The 14676-nt window shown below is 42.1% G+C and overlaps 1 protein-coding gene across 1 annotated transcript; it reads left to right on the top strand.

The window, feature by feature from the left end:
• Positions 1-1141: 1141 nt before the first annotated feature.
• On the top strand, positions 1142-3761 carry LOC113039727 (uncharacterized). Its single transcript, XM_026197772.1, has 2 exons — positions 1142-1256; positions 2648-3761. The coding sequence occupies exon 2, from the start codon at positions 2688-2690 to the stop codon at positions 3576-3578; it is 891 nt and encodes a 296-aa protein (XP_026053557.1). The 5' UTR covers positions 1142-1256; positions 2648-2687; the 3' UTR covers positions 3579-3761.
• Positions 3762-14676: the final 10915 nt, after the last annotated feature.

A 14676-nucleotide genomic window follows, 5' to 3' on the forward strand; every position in this document is an offset into this window, starting at 1 on the left:
GGTTCCACAAAGAAACATTCAGAGAACGGTTCTTTAAAGATCCATCTCTTTCTTATCTTTTTTTATAATCTGAAGAACCTTCTTTTGCAAAACAAAGAAGCTTTTGTGAAACAGGAAGGTTCTTTAGATGTTAAAGGTTCTTTATGGAACCATTTAGACAAAAAGGTTCTTCTGGGGCATCGTGAAGCACCTTTAGTTTTACGAGCGAACATATACAGTAAGAATTTAATTCTGACTTATTAAATATTTTTATAATCCTAAAAGTAAGGAAATAGATGATTAATATAAAACAACAAGAGTTTTAGAAATAACTCCATAAATGTGTAATTTAGATTTGTCCCTGGATGTGTTAATGTTTTAGTTATCAGTTAATCAAACAATCCTAATCGAGACAATGCCAGACAAGGTCAAGCTAATACTGAAATGTTTTAACAATTAATTGCACAATTATAGTCTAGACAGTAAAGTGCCAATGTCATTGTGAAATACTTCGGCTCTCCTGCAGTGAGGAAGAGGAAGAGATGAATGGAGAGATTTTAAAGCAATATACCCCTTAATATATGAATGAAATATTTTGTTTTGGCAAGCAATAATTAATTAAGAAAAAAAGGTACAATTATGTCAATTATACAATTATATAATACAATTATAGAGAGATTTCAATACACCCCTAAATTAAAAATAATAAATACAGATACAAATCTGTAGGCAACATGCAGCATAGACAAATAAAGAGCATAATAGAAAAAGTTTGGTAATCATCAATCAAACATGGGGAATATAGCAGTTTTTGATTTTTCAGCCCGTTCTTTTCTTGAAAAAATGTTCTGTTTAGAAATCAAAAATTAACTTAAAACTGTTTAAAAAAAAAAAAAAAAAAAAAACTAAAGTTGCAGTTTATGTTAGTTAATCCACAGAATCATGGGGAAATGTTCGATCGAGTTTGAATCGCTGTTGAAATTTGCTAATTGATTTAGCCTTGATATCATGACTTTGTTTCTTGTTTTCGAATATGGATTGTAAAAAGGTGGAAGTAGAATATTTTGTTAACCTTTTTATTCATCATAAAAACAACTGACCATAAATCAACGCTGAAGGTTGGTCATGTGCCAGCTGGGTTGGGAAATAAGTTGGTTAATGATGAAATAAGAGCAATGGGTGGGTGAGGAGCAGGTAATATGGCATATAAATGAGAGCTCTATCATCAGTAAAAAGCTGTGTCCTCTACAACACGCAAGACATTCCTGCATTTACGGGTAAGGTAGTAATGTTTTATTCTCAAGTGAATTAACATTGAACTGTGCAGAATAATCTCACTATTGCTTTCTGTAGAGCTTCTTTGCAGCTGAATTTAATTCGGTTCATAATTGATGAATTTTGCAACATTGAAACTATTATTGAACTGATTTGAATCAACACTGAGCTGAATAATGACTTTTTTGTATGGGGCACTATATACTTTTTATGACTACAAATATTTAACATTTATTGTTTTCCTATATTCAAATACAAATATATGTTCCCCCATATATGGTAACACTTTATAATAACTGCATGCTATTAATAATTAGTTAAGCATTAGGAAACAGTTAATTAATCATTTATAAAGCATTAATAAACATTTATAAGCAGTTTATAAATACAGATATAAATGCTTTATACCTGATTTAAAAGCATATCTATAATGTGTTTAATAATAGTTTTTTCATACTTTATTAATGATCAATTTATCATTTCTAAATTAAGTATAGCATTATTTACACATCAGTTATTAAGGAGTTGTCAGTGGTTCGTAAGATCACTTAGAAATGGTAAGTAAATTATTAATAAACTATTTAAATGTGCATTCATACATCTTTTTATTCAGACATATAGTAATAGTTACTTATAGTGTTAATAAATGGTTTATTTACATGTATTTCTACCGTAATTCAGGGTTAATTCAGGTAGTTATAAAACATATGTAGTTGTTAGTTAACTATTTTTGTGAGCTCATCTAAAGTAAGGACTATTTATGTCTTGTAAAGCTTTTACAAATGAGATTTAAAGGCTGTTAATATTTCTATGTTCTATATCACTGTGTGTTTGTTTCCGTTTTTTGTTTAGAAGATGAGCCTTTAAATATCCTTTATAAATGCTTTACAAGGCATAACTAGACTCACTTTAGATGAGCTCACATGAATAGTTAACTGACCACTACTAAATGCTTTATAACTACCTGAATTTACTACATTTCTTTTGATCTTATGAATCACTGGCAACTCCTAAATAACTGGTTTGTAAATAATGCTATACTTCATTGAGAAATGATAAATTGTTCATGAATAAAGTATGAAAATACAATTATTAAACACATTATAGATATGCTTTTAAATCAAGAATAAAGCATTTATATCCGTATTTATAAACTGCTTATTACTGTCTATTAATGCTTTATAAATTATGAATTACCTGTTTACTAATGCTTAATTAATGATTAATAGTGTGCAGTTATTATAAACTGTTATCAAAACCTTTTTTTTTTATATAAGCAACGGTCTTAAATACTATGCATGTCAGAAATGACTTATACTGTTAATAGCAAACTGAAATAGTTTACTTATTGTGTAATAATGTGATAAATAAAGTTTTTGTTTTGTTTTGGCAGAACATTAACTTGCTTCCTCAGTGAAAAAAAGAGAAGAAAAATGGCAAATGGAAGTCACATAACAAAGCTCAATGTCTCCACAAATGACGATGAGGAGCAAATACTTAGAGCTAATAATTATCTTTTCATCAATACTGACCTCAATGGAGGTACTGGGAAAAACCGGGTCTTTCTTTGGTACAAGAAAGAGTGCGGCATGAATCCTGTGACAAGGATCCAGTTTTCGTTCAATGATAGCATGAAGTCCGGTCTGGATGATGCTGCATATGAGCTGGTGGACAAGAATCTGAATGTTGGCACTCGTGGAGATCCCATCTATCTGTGGTACTTCTATGGCAACGGCGAATCTGACATTCCCATTGTAGATGTGAAAGTAAGCAAAGATGCCGAAGAAGAACCTGCTTTCCTGCACGACGGCTGGGAGAGACTGGGCTGTGATCTGAACCGTAACGCAGGAGGAAACTTCATCTACCTGTGGGTGAAGAGAGAGAAGCCCAGCTACATCTGTGAGATCACAGCCACCGTTGACTCCGCTTCTGACAAAAGCCTGTTTGAGCAGGGCTTCACCCGTGTGGATGAAGACACCAATCGTGGTGCTACTGGGGCAACAACAGTCTTTCTCTGGTATCGCCGCCTTCCTGATGTGAGCAGGACTCTCACTGCTCTCAACGTCTCCACCAGCTCCCACGACGAAACGCTGACTTCGAAAGAAGGCTTCGATAAACTCGATGTCAATCTCAATCAAGGAACCAGTGGAAAAAAGGTCTTCGGTTGGTACACAAACAAAGGATGTGAAGCGCAGATCAAAAACATGGTTCTGCTGGTCAACCCTGGGGCCTGGATCACGTACCAGAAAGCTGGGGTCAACTTTATCAACAAAAATCTGAATGAGGGCAACAACGGCAGGAAAATGTACCTAGCCTACAAATAGTGCTGTGGCTTAAATAATCAAATTGGTGCACAATCCATGGAAATTGTAATACATGAATACAAAAATCATACTTTAAAATTATATTGTGATTGAATACCCTTAATGTTGATTTACAATCAAGCACACAATTGTCTTGAGTTTTTGTTATAAATCATAATGAAATAAAGGCTTCTTCAACCACAATAAATGTTTGGTGTTGTTTTTATACTTGTGACCTGTCTTTGGGACATACAGTGTATAATAATATGCACTGTACAATCATCATATATTTCATTAACACAATGAATTCAAAGTGATTACATAACTATTACGAATAAAATCTTTTAGTCTTTTTTGTTAAGTCTAATATAACAGTAATGGCTTTTCTGAATTAGATGTTTATGATGTTCTTGATAGTAATAGGCTACGTCAGTTCTTTCTGTTGCTTACTAGACAAATTAGATATTGAAATAAACTCATCCATTCTTTCACATATTAATTCATACTACAGTAAAAGGGGTATTGTTTTACCATTTATAAACATCAGAATCAGAAAGAGCTTTATTGCCAAGTATGCTTGCGCATACAAGGAATTTGTTTTAGTGACATAAGCTTCCAGTACACAGAGACAACAACACACAGACACACACAAAAAAGGCAAATAAATAAGCATATAAACAATTGTGCTATAAATGATAATGGAATAGGATTGAGTAAGATGCAGGAATGTACTAGAATAAATATAACAAATAAATATAAGGATATTGCATTTATGATATTTTTATTGTATAAGCGTAATTGGGGAACATTTTAGTTATTTTTCTTTGTATTTGTGAAAATATAATTGGAACCACAACTACAACCTGGTTACTGTACATTCTTATTCATTTGTATTTTGCATCTTTTAACAAAAAAAAAGTTAGATTTTTTATTATAGTGTATCAATTCAGTACCTCAGTTGATTTCATCTAAGGCTGTAGCTAAAATCGGTTGTTGTTCTTTTGTTTCTCTATTCTTCAGTGATTCTGCTTGTCATCATCAGGGGTTCATCACAAATGCTCAATCATCACTTAATTAATCACATTAACTTTAACACTGCTTCATTGTTACTTTAACACTCTTTTAGAATGGGACCATATATGTCACAAAAACTTTACTTTGTAGAATTTACTGTGTACCGAAAGTGTATGCCGATGGTCCGTTCTGCAATAAATGTGAATACATTGCCCGGAATTATTGCACATCTGACTGTTTTTATATTGTTTTATCGATGTACTGAGCAGGATCAAATAGCAGAGGCTATGCGCACACTGTCCGATGACGAATTTTACGTCACACATAGATGACACTAGTGGACTTGCAGATGTACAAAGTATAACACAGGCTTAAGACCCACACAGACCACAGGGTGAGCACTCCCTGCTGGCCTCACTAGCACCTCTTCCTGGAGCAACCTAGGAGGTCTCCCATCCAGATACTGACCATGCTCAGCCCTGCTTAGCTTCAGTGGGCAACCAGTCTTGGGCTGCAGGGTGATATGGCTTCTGACTTTTCCTGATGATATCTCCTAAAGGTAACATGAAAAGCATTGGTCTTAGTACTGAACCTTGTGGTACTCCATAGTGTACTAAGATCCAATAGCACTAACAGAGAGATACAACCATGATCAGATGATAAAAGCAGTTCATTTTTAACTCTAATGAGAGCAGTCTCTGTATTATGATGTGAGGAAATCCTCACAGATACCATTTTTTCTAAGAAGGAATTCATTTGTGAGGATACCACCTTTTCTAGTATCTTTGACAGAAAAGTAAGATTAGAGATATGTATGTACTAAACCCATTCTCTAGGATCTAATGTTATTTCTCAACTGTTATGATGTCTCGAGTAATACCCTTGACCAGGTATTACTTTATTAACGTAAATCATGTTGGTGGTCATTGTTCCAGCATGGATGGAGCATCTATGCTCGAAGTAAGCAATACAAATTACACCAAAGCAAACTCAATCAAATCTAAATCACTGCCCAGATCCTCATAGTCAGTCAGGTTCAGTCAGGTTCAATCTTCCCAACCACACTTTCTGTGAAAGAACTACACTCCTTTGATCATGATGCAAGTCATCTAGAAAAAAAATATATATATATATCGCTAGCACATTCCCCCATCTCTACAAAGGGTACAAGATTGGTTTGTCCTGTTCTCACAGACAGGATATAATACAGTCCTTATCAAGTCTTTAAACAGTTCCCTTCAGCATGACCACATTCACATATGTAAACAAGTTTCATTGCATAGCATAGCAAATTATCATATTGTAGTGATATGATCAACCATTTTTTTGGGAAAGTGGTACATTCCACCTGTATAAAAGGGGATGTGATTGACATCCAGGTAGCATGTCATTTGGGGGTCACGGATATGACGTCATCTTGTGTGCGCCGTGTTTATGTCCAGTAGTGTGGCTGAGGATGCGGATAAACTTCTCTCTCTACAAACCTCGAACTCGTACGCCAGTGAGTGCGTGGGTCGGTGTGAGTTATTATCTGCAGGTATGTCACATGTGTATGTCTCATATAGGTGTACATGTAGGTGTTTGCTGGGGATCCTGAGGCGGCAAATTTTGCATTTAACACGTTTTGTGTTTTTAGTGACACGGGGGGCCAGGAGGTGTTGCAGCAGGCTTTTGTGGTCTATTTGAGAGTATTTGCACGCGTTTCAGTCTCGGCTCCGGAGAGCTTCTGGGCGGGGTGGACTGTCCTTCATTGTGCCTGCTAATTCTTTCAACTACTCTTCTGCCATTTACTGGACGGTGAATGTTGTGGTACTGCATATTTTGATCAGATTGACCGACTTAATTGTAGCGCACTGGGGGGTTACCGTGACAACCGGAACCGCTAGCGTTCCCGGCCTGAAGTGACTCATCGCCCTCAAACTAATTTGACTTTAACTTTGTGGGGGGTAATTACAGACGAATCATTAAGTGTTTGACGCAACCATTGTGTTTAACTGCCTTTTCTCTGTCAGACTAGTTTCTTTTGAATTGCTTTACTTAAGATTGTATTTTATTTTATTTTGTTTGTATGCATACTGTGACATGTCACAACCTGTTGTGTTGCCCACAGTCTGTGAGTACCAGTGAGTGAGGATTGCCAGTGACCTGGTGTCCTTGTTTCCGTCAGGCAGCGAGTGATAAGTGTTTCTGACAAATAATAACCTGATGTGCATATGTGACTGTGTATGAATGTGGGTATTTTGTCTCTTATGTTGTTCTGTTTCCTTTCCCTTCAGAATTGGGGTACCAGTCCTAGCCAGTGTCGTGTGTGGTGGTGGTGCGGCTGTAGGTTTGCGGTGTTCACAACGTGGGTGATGCTGTGTGGTTAGAGCACAAGTGTTTGCTGTGTTCATTGGATAAGTAACTTGAGTCCCCCAGTTCTGAAATCGGAAAATTGTTTGTCTTTCATATTTTTAAGATCCATGCCTATCCCTTTTTTTAGTGCTTATTAAAATAATAAATTGTGTGTATATATAAATTAGTGATTTTGAATAAATTGTTGAATTCTGTGTACTGTGTCTGATATCTGTCTCAGCCACCACGTATCTGTGTGCTGGTGATACATTTGTATACCGGTAGGTCCCCGGCCAGTTTCCGGGGTGGCGTAGTCTATATTTCTTGCCATAGTTGGCGCTGGGTTAAATTCCCGACAACAGCATTGCCACATTTGGCGTATAGTCGGCAGGGTATTGTGGCTGCTGTACAGATTCAGAGACATTGTGTTTTTTTTTTGTTTTTTTTTTGTGTTTTCTAGTTGTGACAATACAGTGGAGATTCGTCTGGTAAGTACCCCTAATCAAATTTAGCTATGGAGGCTGAATTACAGGAAATGAGAGAACTAGTGGCTCAGTTGAAGGCTGATAATGAGAGACTGCGACAGGAACGGGCACCGGTTGAGTTGCTTGATCCTGGCGCAGCCTCTAGTAGTGTGTCACGGCCGGTAACTCCTAGTTCTGTCGACCTAAATGTCGGTACCGTTGAGCGCTTTGTGTTTATTCCCCGTGAACGGCGTTGTCCAAAGTTTAATGGTAGGTCTGGTGTAGGCATTGAAGAGTGGGTCGAAGAAGCTCAGGCGTGTATGCGTATGCGAACCATGACTGTTGCTGAACAAGCTTTCTTTTTGTTTGATCATCTCGAAGGAGAGGCTCGGGATGAAATCAAATATCGACCCAGCATTGATAAAGATGATCCAGAAAGAATTATTTCAGCACTGCGTGAGTTATATGGTTGTGCAGAATCCTATATTGCTCTGCTGGAAGTTTTTTATTCGCGCCGACAATTGGAGGGAGAAACACTACAAGAGTTCTCCCTGGTATTGTTGGGTCTATTTGATAGACTTAAACGACAAGCCCCACATACCATCCCAAATGCAGACAGTGTAGTAAGAGACCAATTCATTGAAGGTGTGTTAGATAATGCATTACGTCGAGAATTAAAACAACTGGTTAGACGTCAGCCTGCTGCAACACTGTTGGACGTGCGAGGGGAAGCTATTCGCTGGGAACGAGAGGGGATGCCGGGTGGTGCCAGGGGGCGAAGTCAATCTGTTCCACTGGTGCGGGGAATTCAATGTGGGGTTCAAGGCGATACTGGGGTTCGTTCAGAGCATGGGGATCGCCCATCTGAATTGGTTGAATTACGGGAAATGTTTAATCAGCAGCAAAAGCAGCTTGACCAGCTTACTCAAATTATAACCCGAAGCCAAAGTACCCAGTTACGTGGTCATTCGCCACGTCCCACTTCTGTGATTTGTCGACGGTGTCAGCAGCCCGGTCATTTTGCCCGTGAGTGTAATTGGCGACATCATTCTCCCGGCCCGCCTACTCGTTCCCAGGCTGATTCGTCCAGCGACGCAAGGCCAGTTAGGTCTAGTTTCCCGAACCAGTCGGGAAACTAGCCCCCACCGTGCTGCAGAGTCACAGTTCGGTTGGGGGTATGCGTGGCTCCCGTGTTTTACAGGATGACACATCCGTGTCTCGTTTAGTCTCCCCATGCCCACATCTTGTTGTTTCCATGGGGGGTGTCTCAGTACCCTGTTTGTTAGATACTGGTTCCATGGTATCAACCATTACAGAAAGTTGTTTTAGGCTTTGGTTTGAACCGTGGGGCCAGGATCGATTACAGTCATGCCATTGGTTGCAGCTCAGAGCCGCCAATGGACTCGAAATTCCTTACATTGGGTACATGGAACTGGACATTGAGCTGTGTGGTCACGTGGTATCAGAGTGTGGAATACTTGTGGTTCGTGATCCTCCAGGTGGCAGCTCTAGCATCCCTGGTATTCTGGGGATGAATGTTCTTGGGCGCTGCTACAGGGAGCTTCTCGGACAGTATGGATCCACCCTGTTTGAGTTGCCATTAATGACGAATGAGGTGGAATTGTCTCAGGCTTTTCAAACTTGCCAAAGGGTTGATGGTGTTCTCACTTGCGGGGGTAATGTAAAAGTCCGGGGTCGTAGAGTGTGTCGTCTTCCAGGCGGCACCTTAAAGTTCATAACCGCAACGTGCTCATCCATATTTCGGGATAAGATTGTGTTATTTGAGCCCCTTGAGACTGGGTTGCCAGCTGGCTTATTAGCCTCCCCATCCTTAGTGCGTGTTAAGGGTGGGACAGTTTCTGTGCCTGTCATTAATGTTGGGGTTCTTGATGCTGTTTTATATCCCACAACCATTCTTGGGAGGTTGTGGGAAGTGTGTCTAGTTGACTCCCCTGTTGGGCTGACCGAGGTATCGCTGGCAAATGCTCAGATAACGACCTGTGACACGATCATTGCGTCAGAAGTAGGGCAGGTTAAAAATGTTGAATTGCAAGGGTTGTCGGACGAGGAGCAGGAACAGGTAAGGGCTCTCCTCTTGGAATTCCAGAGTGTGTTTTCCACTGGTGAGCGGGATGTCGGGGGTACTGACCTCCTGTCTCATGAAATTCCGCTAATTGACGAGACTCCAGTCCGACAACGCTATAGACGAATTCCTCCATCCGAATATGAGTTGGTTAAGACTCATATCAGCCAGCTTTTAGATTCGCAAGTGATTCGTGAAAGTTGCAGTCCATATGCCTCTCCAGTTGTCTTGGTTAAGAAGAAGGATGGTAGCCTACGCATGTGCGTAGACTACCGTCAGCTAAATGCTAAGACTCGAAAAGACTCCTTTCCATTGCCGCGAATTGAAGAGACACTAGATTCTTTAACAGGGTCTCGCTGGTTTACCACGTTAGATCTGGCCAGCGGGTATAATCAAGTCCCTGTTGCTGAATCTGATCGTTATAAAACTGCTTTTTGTACACCTTTTGGGTTAAACGAATGGAACCGCATGCCCTTCGGCCTGTGCAATGCCCCAGGCACTTTCCAGCGCTTGATGGAGCGGCTCTTTGGCGATCAGCGACACCAGTCTGTCCTGTTGTATCTTGATGACATCATTGTCTATTCCTCATCCGTGCAACACCACCTGCAACGGTTAAGGATGGTACTGGAACGCCTAAGAGCTGCTGGCCTCAAGGTTAAGCTGGAAAAATGCGCCTTCTTTAGGGAAGAGGTGCAGTACTTGGGACATGTAATATCGTCCCAAGGAGTAGCTACAGATCCTGGTAAGGTCGAGGCCGTAGCTCAGTGGCCCTGTCCCAAAACTGTGTCACAGCTGCGGACCTTTCTAGGTTTTGTTAGCTACTATAGGCGATTTGTAGAAGGGTTTGCCCAGATAGCAGCGCCGTTGCATCGGTTAGTGACCGAGGCAGGTAAAGGGAAGGTGAGTAATCGTAGACAGGAGTTGGGGGCGTTGTGGTCCGAACAGTGTGAACAAGCATTTCGGACGTTGAAACAAAAACTTACCACCGCACCCATCCTTGCATATGCAGATTTTAAACTTCCGTTCATCTTGGAGATCGATGCCAGCCATGTAGGGCTAGGTGCGGTGCTGTCCCAAGAGGTTGATGGCAAGGTGAGACCAGTGGCTTATGCTAGCCGGAGTCTTCGTTCAGCGGAGCGTAATACTGCAACATACAGCTCCATGCGGCTGGAGTTTTTGGCCTTAAAATGGGCCATGGCCGAAAAGTTTCGTGAATACTTATTGGGACATCATTGTATCGTACGCACAGATAACAACCCGCTGAGTCATTTGGTAACAGCAAAATTGGGCGCCACCGAACAGCGGTGGGCGGCTGAGCTGGCAGCCTTTGATTTTGAGGTGCAGTACCGGTCAGGTATGTCCAACCGGAATGCGGATGCATTATCACGGTTGCCTTCAGGAGGGCAGCCTTTGGAAGGCAATAGTCAGTTAGGAACGTTAGTCCCTGAACTGTTGAGGCGGACCACCACTGTAAGTTCAGCCTTACCCACCACTGTGAGGGCTGTGCAGGCGTTGCCAAGTCGATCTGGGCCCGAACTGTTGCTGTTGCAAGAGGAGGATCCCACAATTGGTGCAGCCCTTAAGTATTGGCGTCAAGGGCGAGGCCCAGGGCCTCAAGAGCGACGACAATTGTCCAAGCTGATCTTGGTGCTGCTTCAGCAGTGGGACCGTCTGGAGGAACAGGACGGCCTGTTATATCGACGGGTTTGCCGTCCCGATGGCGGTGAAGAGGTGCTACAGCTAGTGCTGCCTGCTGTGTTACAGACTGAGGTACTGACCCAATTACATCAGTGTCATGGGCATCAAGGCATTGAACGAACCCTGGAGTTGGTGCGACAACGTTGCTATTGGCCAGGGATGTCGGCCGATGTAGCACATTGGGTACAGCGATGTGAGCGGTGTCAGCAAGCCAAGGAGGCTGCACCAGTTGCTCGGAGTTACATGGCACATCTACTGTCCTCCCGTCCAAACGAGATCGTGGCCCTTGACTTCACAGTCTTGGAGCCTTCCCATTCTGGGCACGAAAATGTGCTGGTTATGACGGATGTTTTTAGTAAATTCACATTGGCAATACCTACTCGTGATCAACGAGCAGAAACCGTGGCCCGTGTTTTGGTGGAAGAGTGGTTTTATAAGTTTGGAGTTCCGGGGCGGATCCATTCTGATCAGGGCCGGAACTTCGAATCCCATCTCATTCAGCAGTTATGTAGCCTCTATCAGGTGGGTAAGTCTCGCACCACGGCATACCATCCAGCCGGTAATGGCCAGTGCGAACGGTTTAACCGGACTTTGCACAATTTATTGCGGACGTTGCCCACTGGGAGAAAGAGGGACTGGGCTTCTTGTTTGTCCCAGGTGATATTCTGCTATAATACAACTCCCCACCAGTCCACGGGTGAAACCCCTTACTTTTTGATGTTTGGGCAGGAGCCGAGACTGCCGGTGGATTTCTTGCTTGGCCGAGTGCAAGAGCCAGTGTCTGGTAGAATCCACCATTGGGTGGAAGAGCATCAGGCTCGTCTCCAAGTGGCCTTTGAGGGTGCCCGAGAGCGGCTGCAAGCAGCAGCTCTAAATCGTAAGGCCAAGTTTGATCAAAGGGTTAGAGAGCAGCCTTTGGCGGAGGGCCAATTGGTCTATCTGCGAGAGCATGGATTCTTGGGACGACATAAAATCCAGGATTTATGGAGCTCGATAAAATATCAGGTAGTTCGGGCACCCCGGGGGGGTGGGTCCGTGTATACGGTAGCACCTGTACATGACCTTGGTAAGCTCCGCCATGTTCATCGTACCTCTTTAAAACCCTGTGTTTGTGGCAGTCCGACTCTGACGGAATCTCTGGGGGATCAGTCTGAACGATCAGCACCCTTGATGATGGAGGATGAAATGGAGGATGAATTGGAGGATGGCGATGTAGCGTATGTGGTGGAAGCGCCACCAGTAAGTGAGAGGGGTGCAGAGGTGAGTAGAGCTCCTTCCGAAGGGCGATTAACTCCTGCCTCTGGAGTCGAGAGTTTGGCTATCAGGCCTGCAGTAGGGGTAGGGGAGAGTAGTGCAAGTTTACATCCAGAGCCCGTATCCGTTGCTTTGGGGATGTCCAATATATCTGGACGGGCCCCAAGACGAACTGGACGTGTAGGGGCAGGCCAGCATTCAAACCTCTACCGCTTACCACGAGCTGTAGGGAGTGAGGCTAATCAAATCTCTGTCACGTCTACCGTGGGTGCTAACTCCGTGGTGGCCTGGTTTAGACCTTGGGATTAGCAGAGTTGTTCATCGTTGGGACTACGATGACTAATGGGGGGGTGGATTGTAGTGATATGATCAACCATTTTTTTGGGAAAGTGGTACATTCCACCTGTATAAAAGGGGATGTGATTGACATCCAGGTAGCATGTCATTTGGGGGTCACGGATATGACGTCATCTTGTGTGCGCCGTGTTTATGTCCAGCAGTGTGGCTGAGGATGCGGATAAACTTCTCTCTCTACAAACCTCGAACTCGTACGCCAGTGAGTGCGCGGGTCGGTGTGAGTTATTATCTGCAGGTATGTCACATGTGTATGTCTCATATAGGTGTACATGTAGGTGTTTGCTGGGGATCCTGAGGCGGCAAATTTTGCATTTAACACGTTTTGTGTTTTTAGTGACACGGGGGGCCAGGAGGTGTTGCAGCAGGCTTTTGTGGTCTATTTGAGAGTATTTGCACGCGTTTCAGTCTCGGCTCCGGAGAGCTTCTGGGCGGGGTGGACTGTCCTTCATTGTGCCTGCTAATTCTTTCAACTACTCTTCTGCCATTTACTGGACGGTGAATGTTGTGGTACTGCATATTTTGATCAGATTGACCGACTTAATTGTAGCGCACTGGGGGGTTACCGTGACAACCGGAACCGCTAGCGTTCCCGGCCTGAAGTGACTCATCGCCCTCAAACTAATTTGACTTTAACTTTGTGGGGGGTAATTACAGACGAATCATTAAGTGTTTGACGCAACCATTGTGTTTAACTGCCTTTTCTCTGTCAGACTAGTTTCTTTTGAATTGCTTTACTTAAGATTGTATTTTATTTTATTTTGTTTGTATGCATACTGTGACATGTCACAACCTGTTGTGTTGCCCACAGTCTGTGAGTACCAGTGAGTGAGGATTGCCAGTGACCTGGTGTCCTTGTTTCCGTCAGGCAGCGAGTGATAAGTGTTTCTGACAAATAATAACCTGATGTGCATATGTGACTGTGTATGAATGTGGGTATTTTGTCTCTTATGTTGTTCTGTTTCCTTTCCCTTCAGAATTGGGGTACCAGTCCTAGCCAGTGTCGTGTGTGGTGGTGGTGCGGCTGTAGGTTTGCGGTGTTCACAACGTGGGTGATGCTGTGTGGTTAGAGCACAAGTGTTTGCTGTGTTCATTGGATAAGTAACTTGAGTCCCCCAGTTCTGAAATCGGAAAATTGTTTGTCTTTCATATTTTTAAGATCCATGCCTATCCCTTTTTTTAGTGCTTATTAAAATAATAAATTGTGTGTATATATAAATTAGTGATTTTGAATAAATTGTTGAATTCTGTGTACTGTGTCTGATATCTGTCTCAGCCACCACGTATCTGTGTGCTGGTGATACATTTGTATACCGGTAGGTCCCCGGCCAGTTTCCGGGGTGGCGTAGTCTATATTTCTTGCCATAGTTGGCGCTGGGTTAAATTCCCGACAACAGCATTGCCACAATATTAATATGTGGATGTGCCTGTCATCTGCCATCTGAACTACACAATAAATGCAGATTCTGTACAATTAAGCACACTTCTTCTTCAACTGTATGTTGAAATTTCTATATGCTTAAACAAAACAGTACATTTGTTTGAAATTAACAATTGTCTCAAGTCAAGTCAACTTTATTTATACAGTATAGCACTTTAAACAAAATACATTGTGTCAAAGCAACTGAACAACATTCATTAGGAAAACAGTGTGTCAATAATGCAAAATGATAGTTAAAGGCAGTTCATCATTGAATTCAGTGATGTCATCTCTGTTCAGTTAAATAGTGTCTGTGCATTTATTTGCAATCAATTTAACAATATCGCTGTAGATGAAGTGACCCCAACTAAGCAAGCCAGAGGCGACAGCGACAAGGAACCGAAACTCCATCGGTGACAGAATGGAGAAAAAAACCTTGGGAGAAACCAGGCTCAGTTGGGAGGCCAGTTCTCCTCTGACCAGATGAAACCAGTAGTT

This window comes from Carassius auratus, chromosome 22 (assembly GCF_003368295.1).
Source record: "Carassius auratus strain Wakin chromosome 22, ASM336829v1, whole genome shotgun sequence".
Classification (NCBI taxonomy): Eukaryota; Metazoa; Chordata; class Actinopteri; order Cypriniformes; family Cyprinidae; genus Carassius; species Carassius auratus.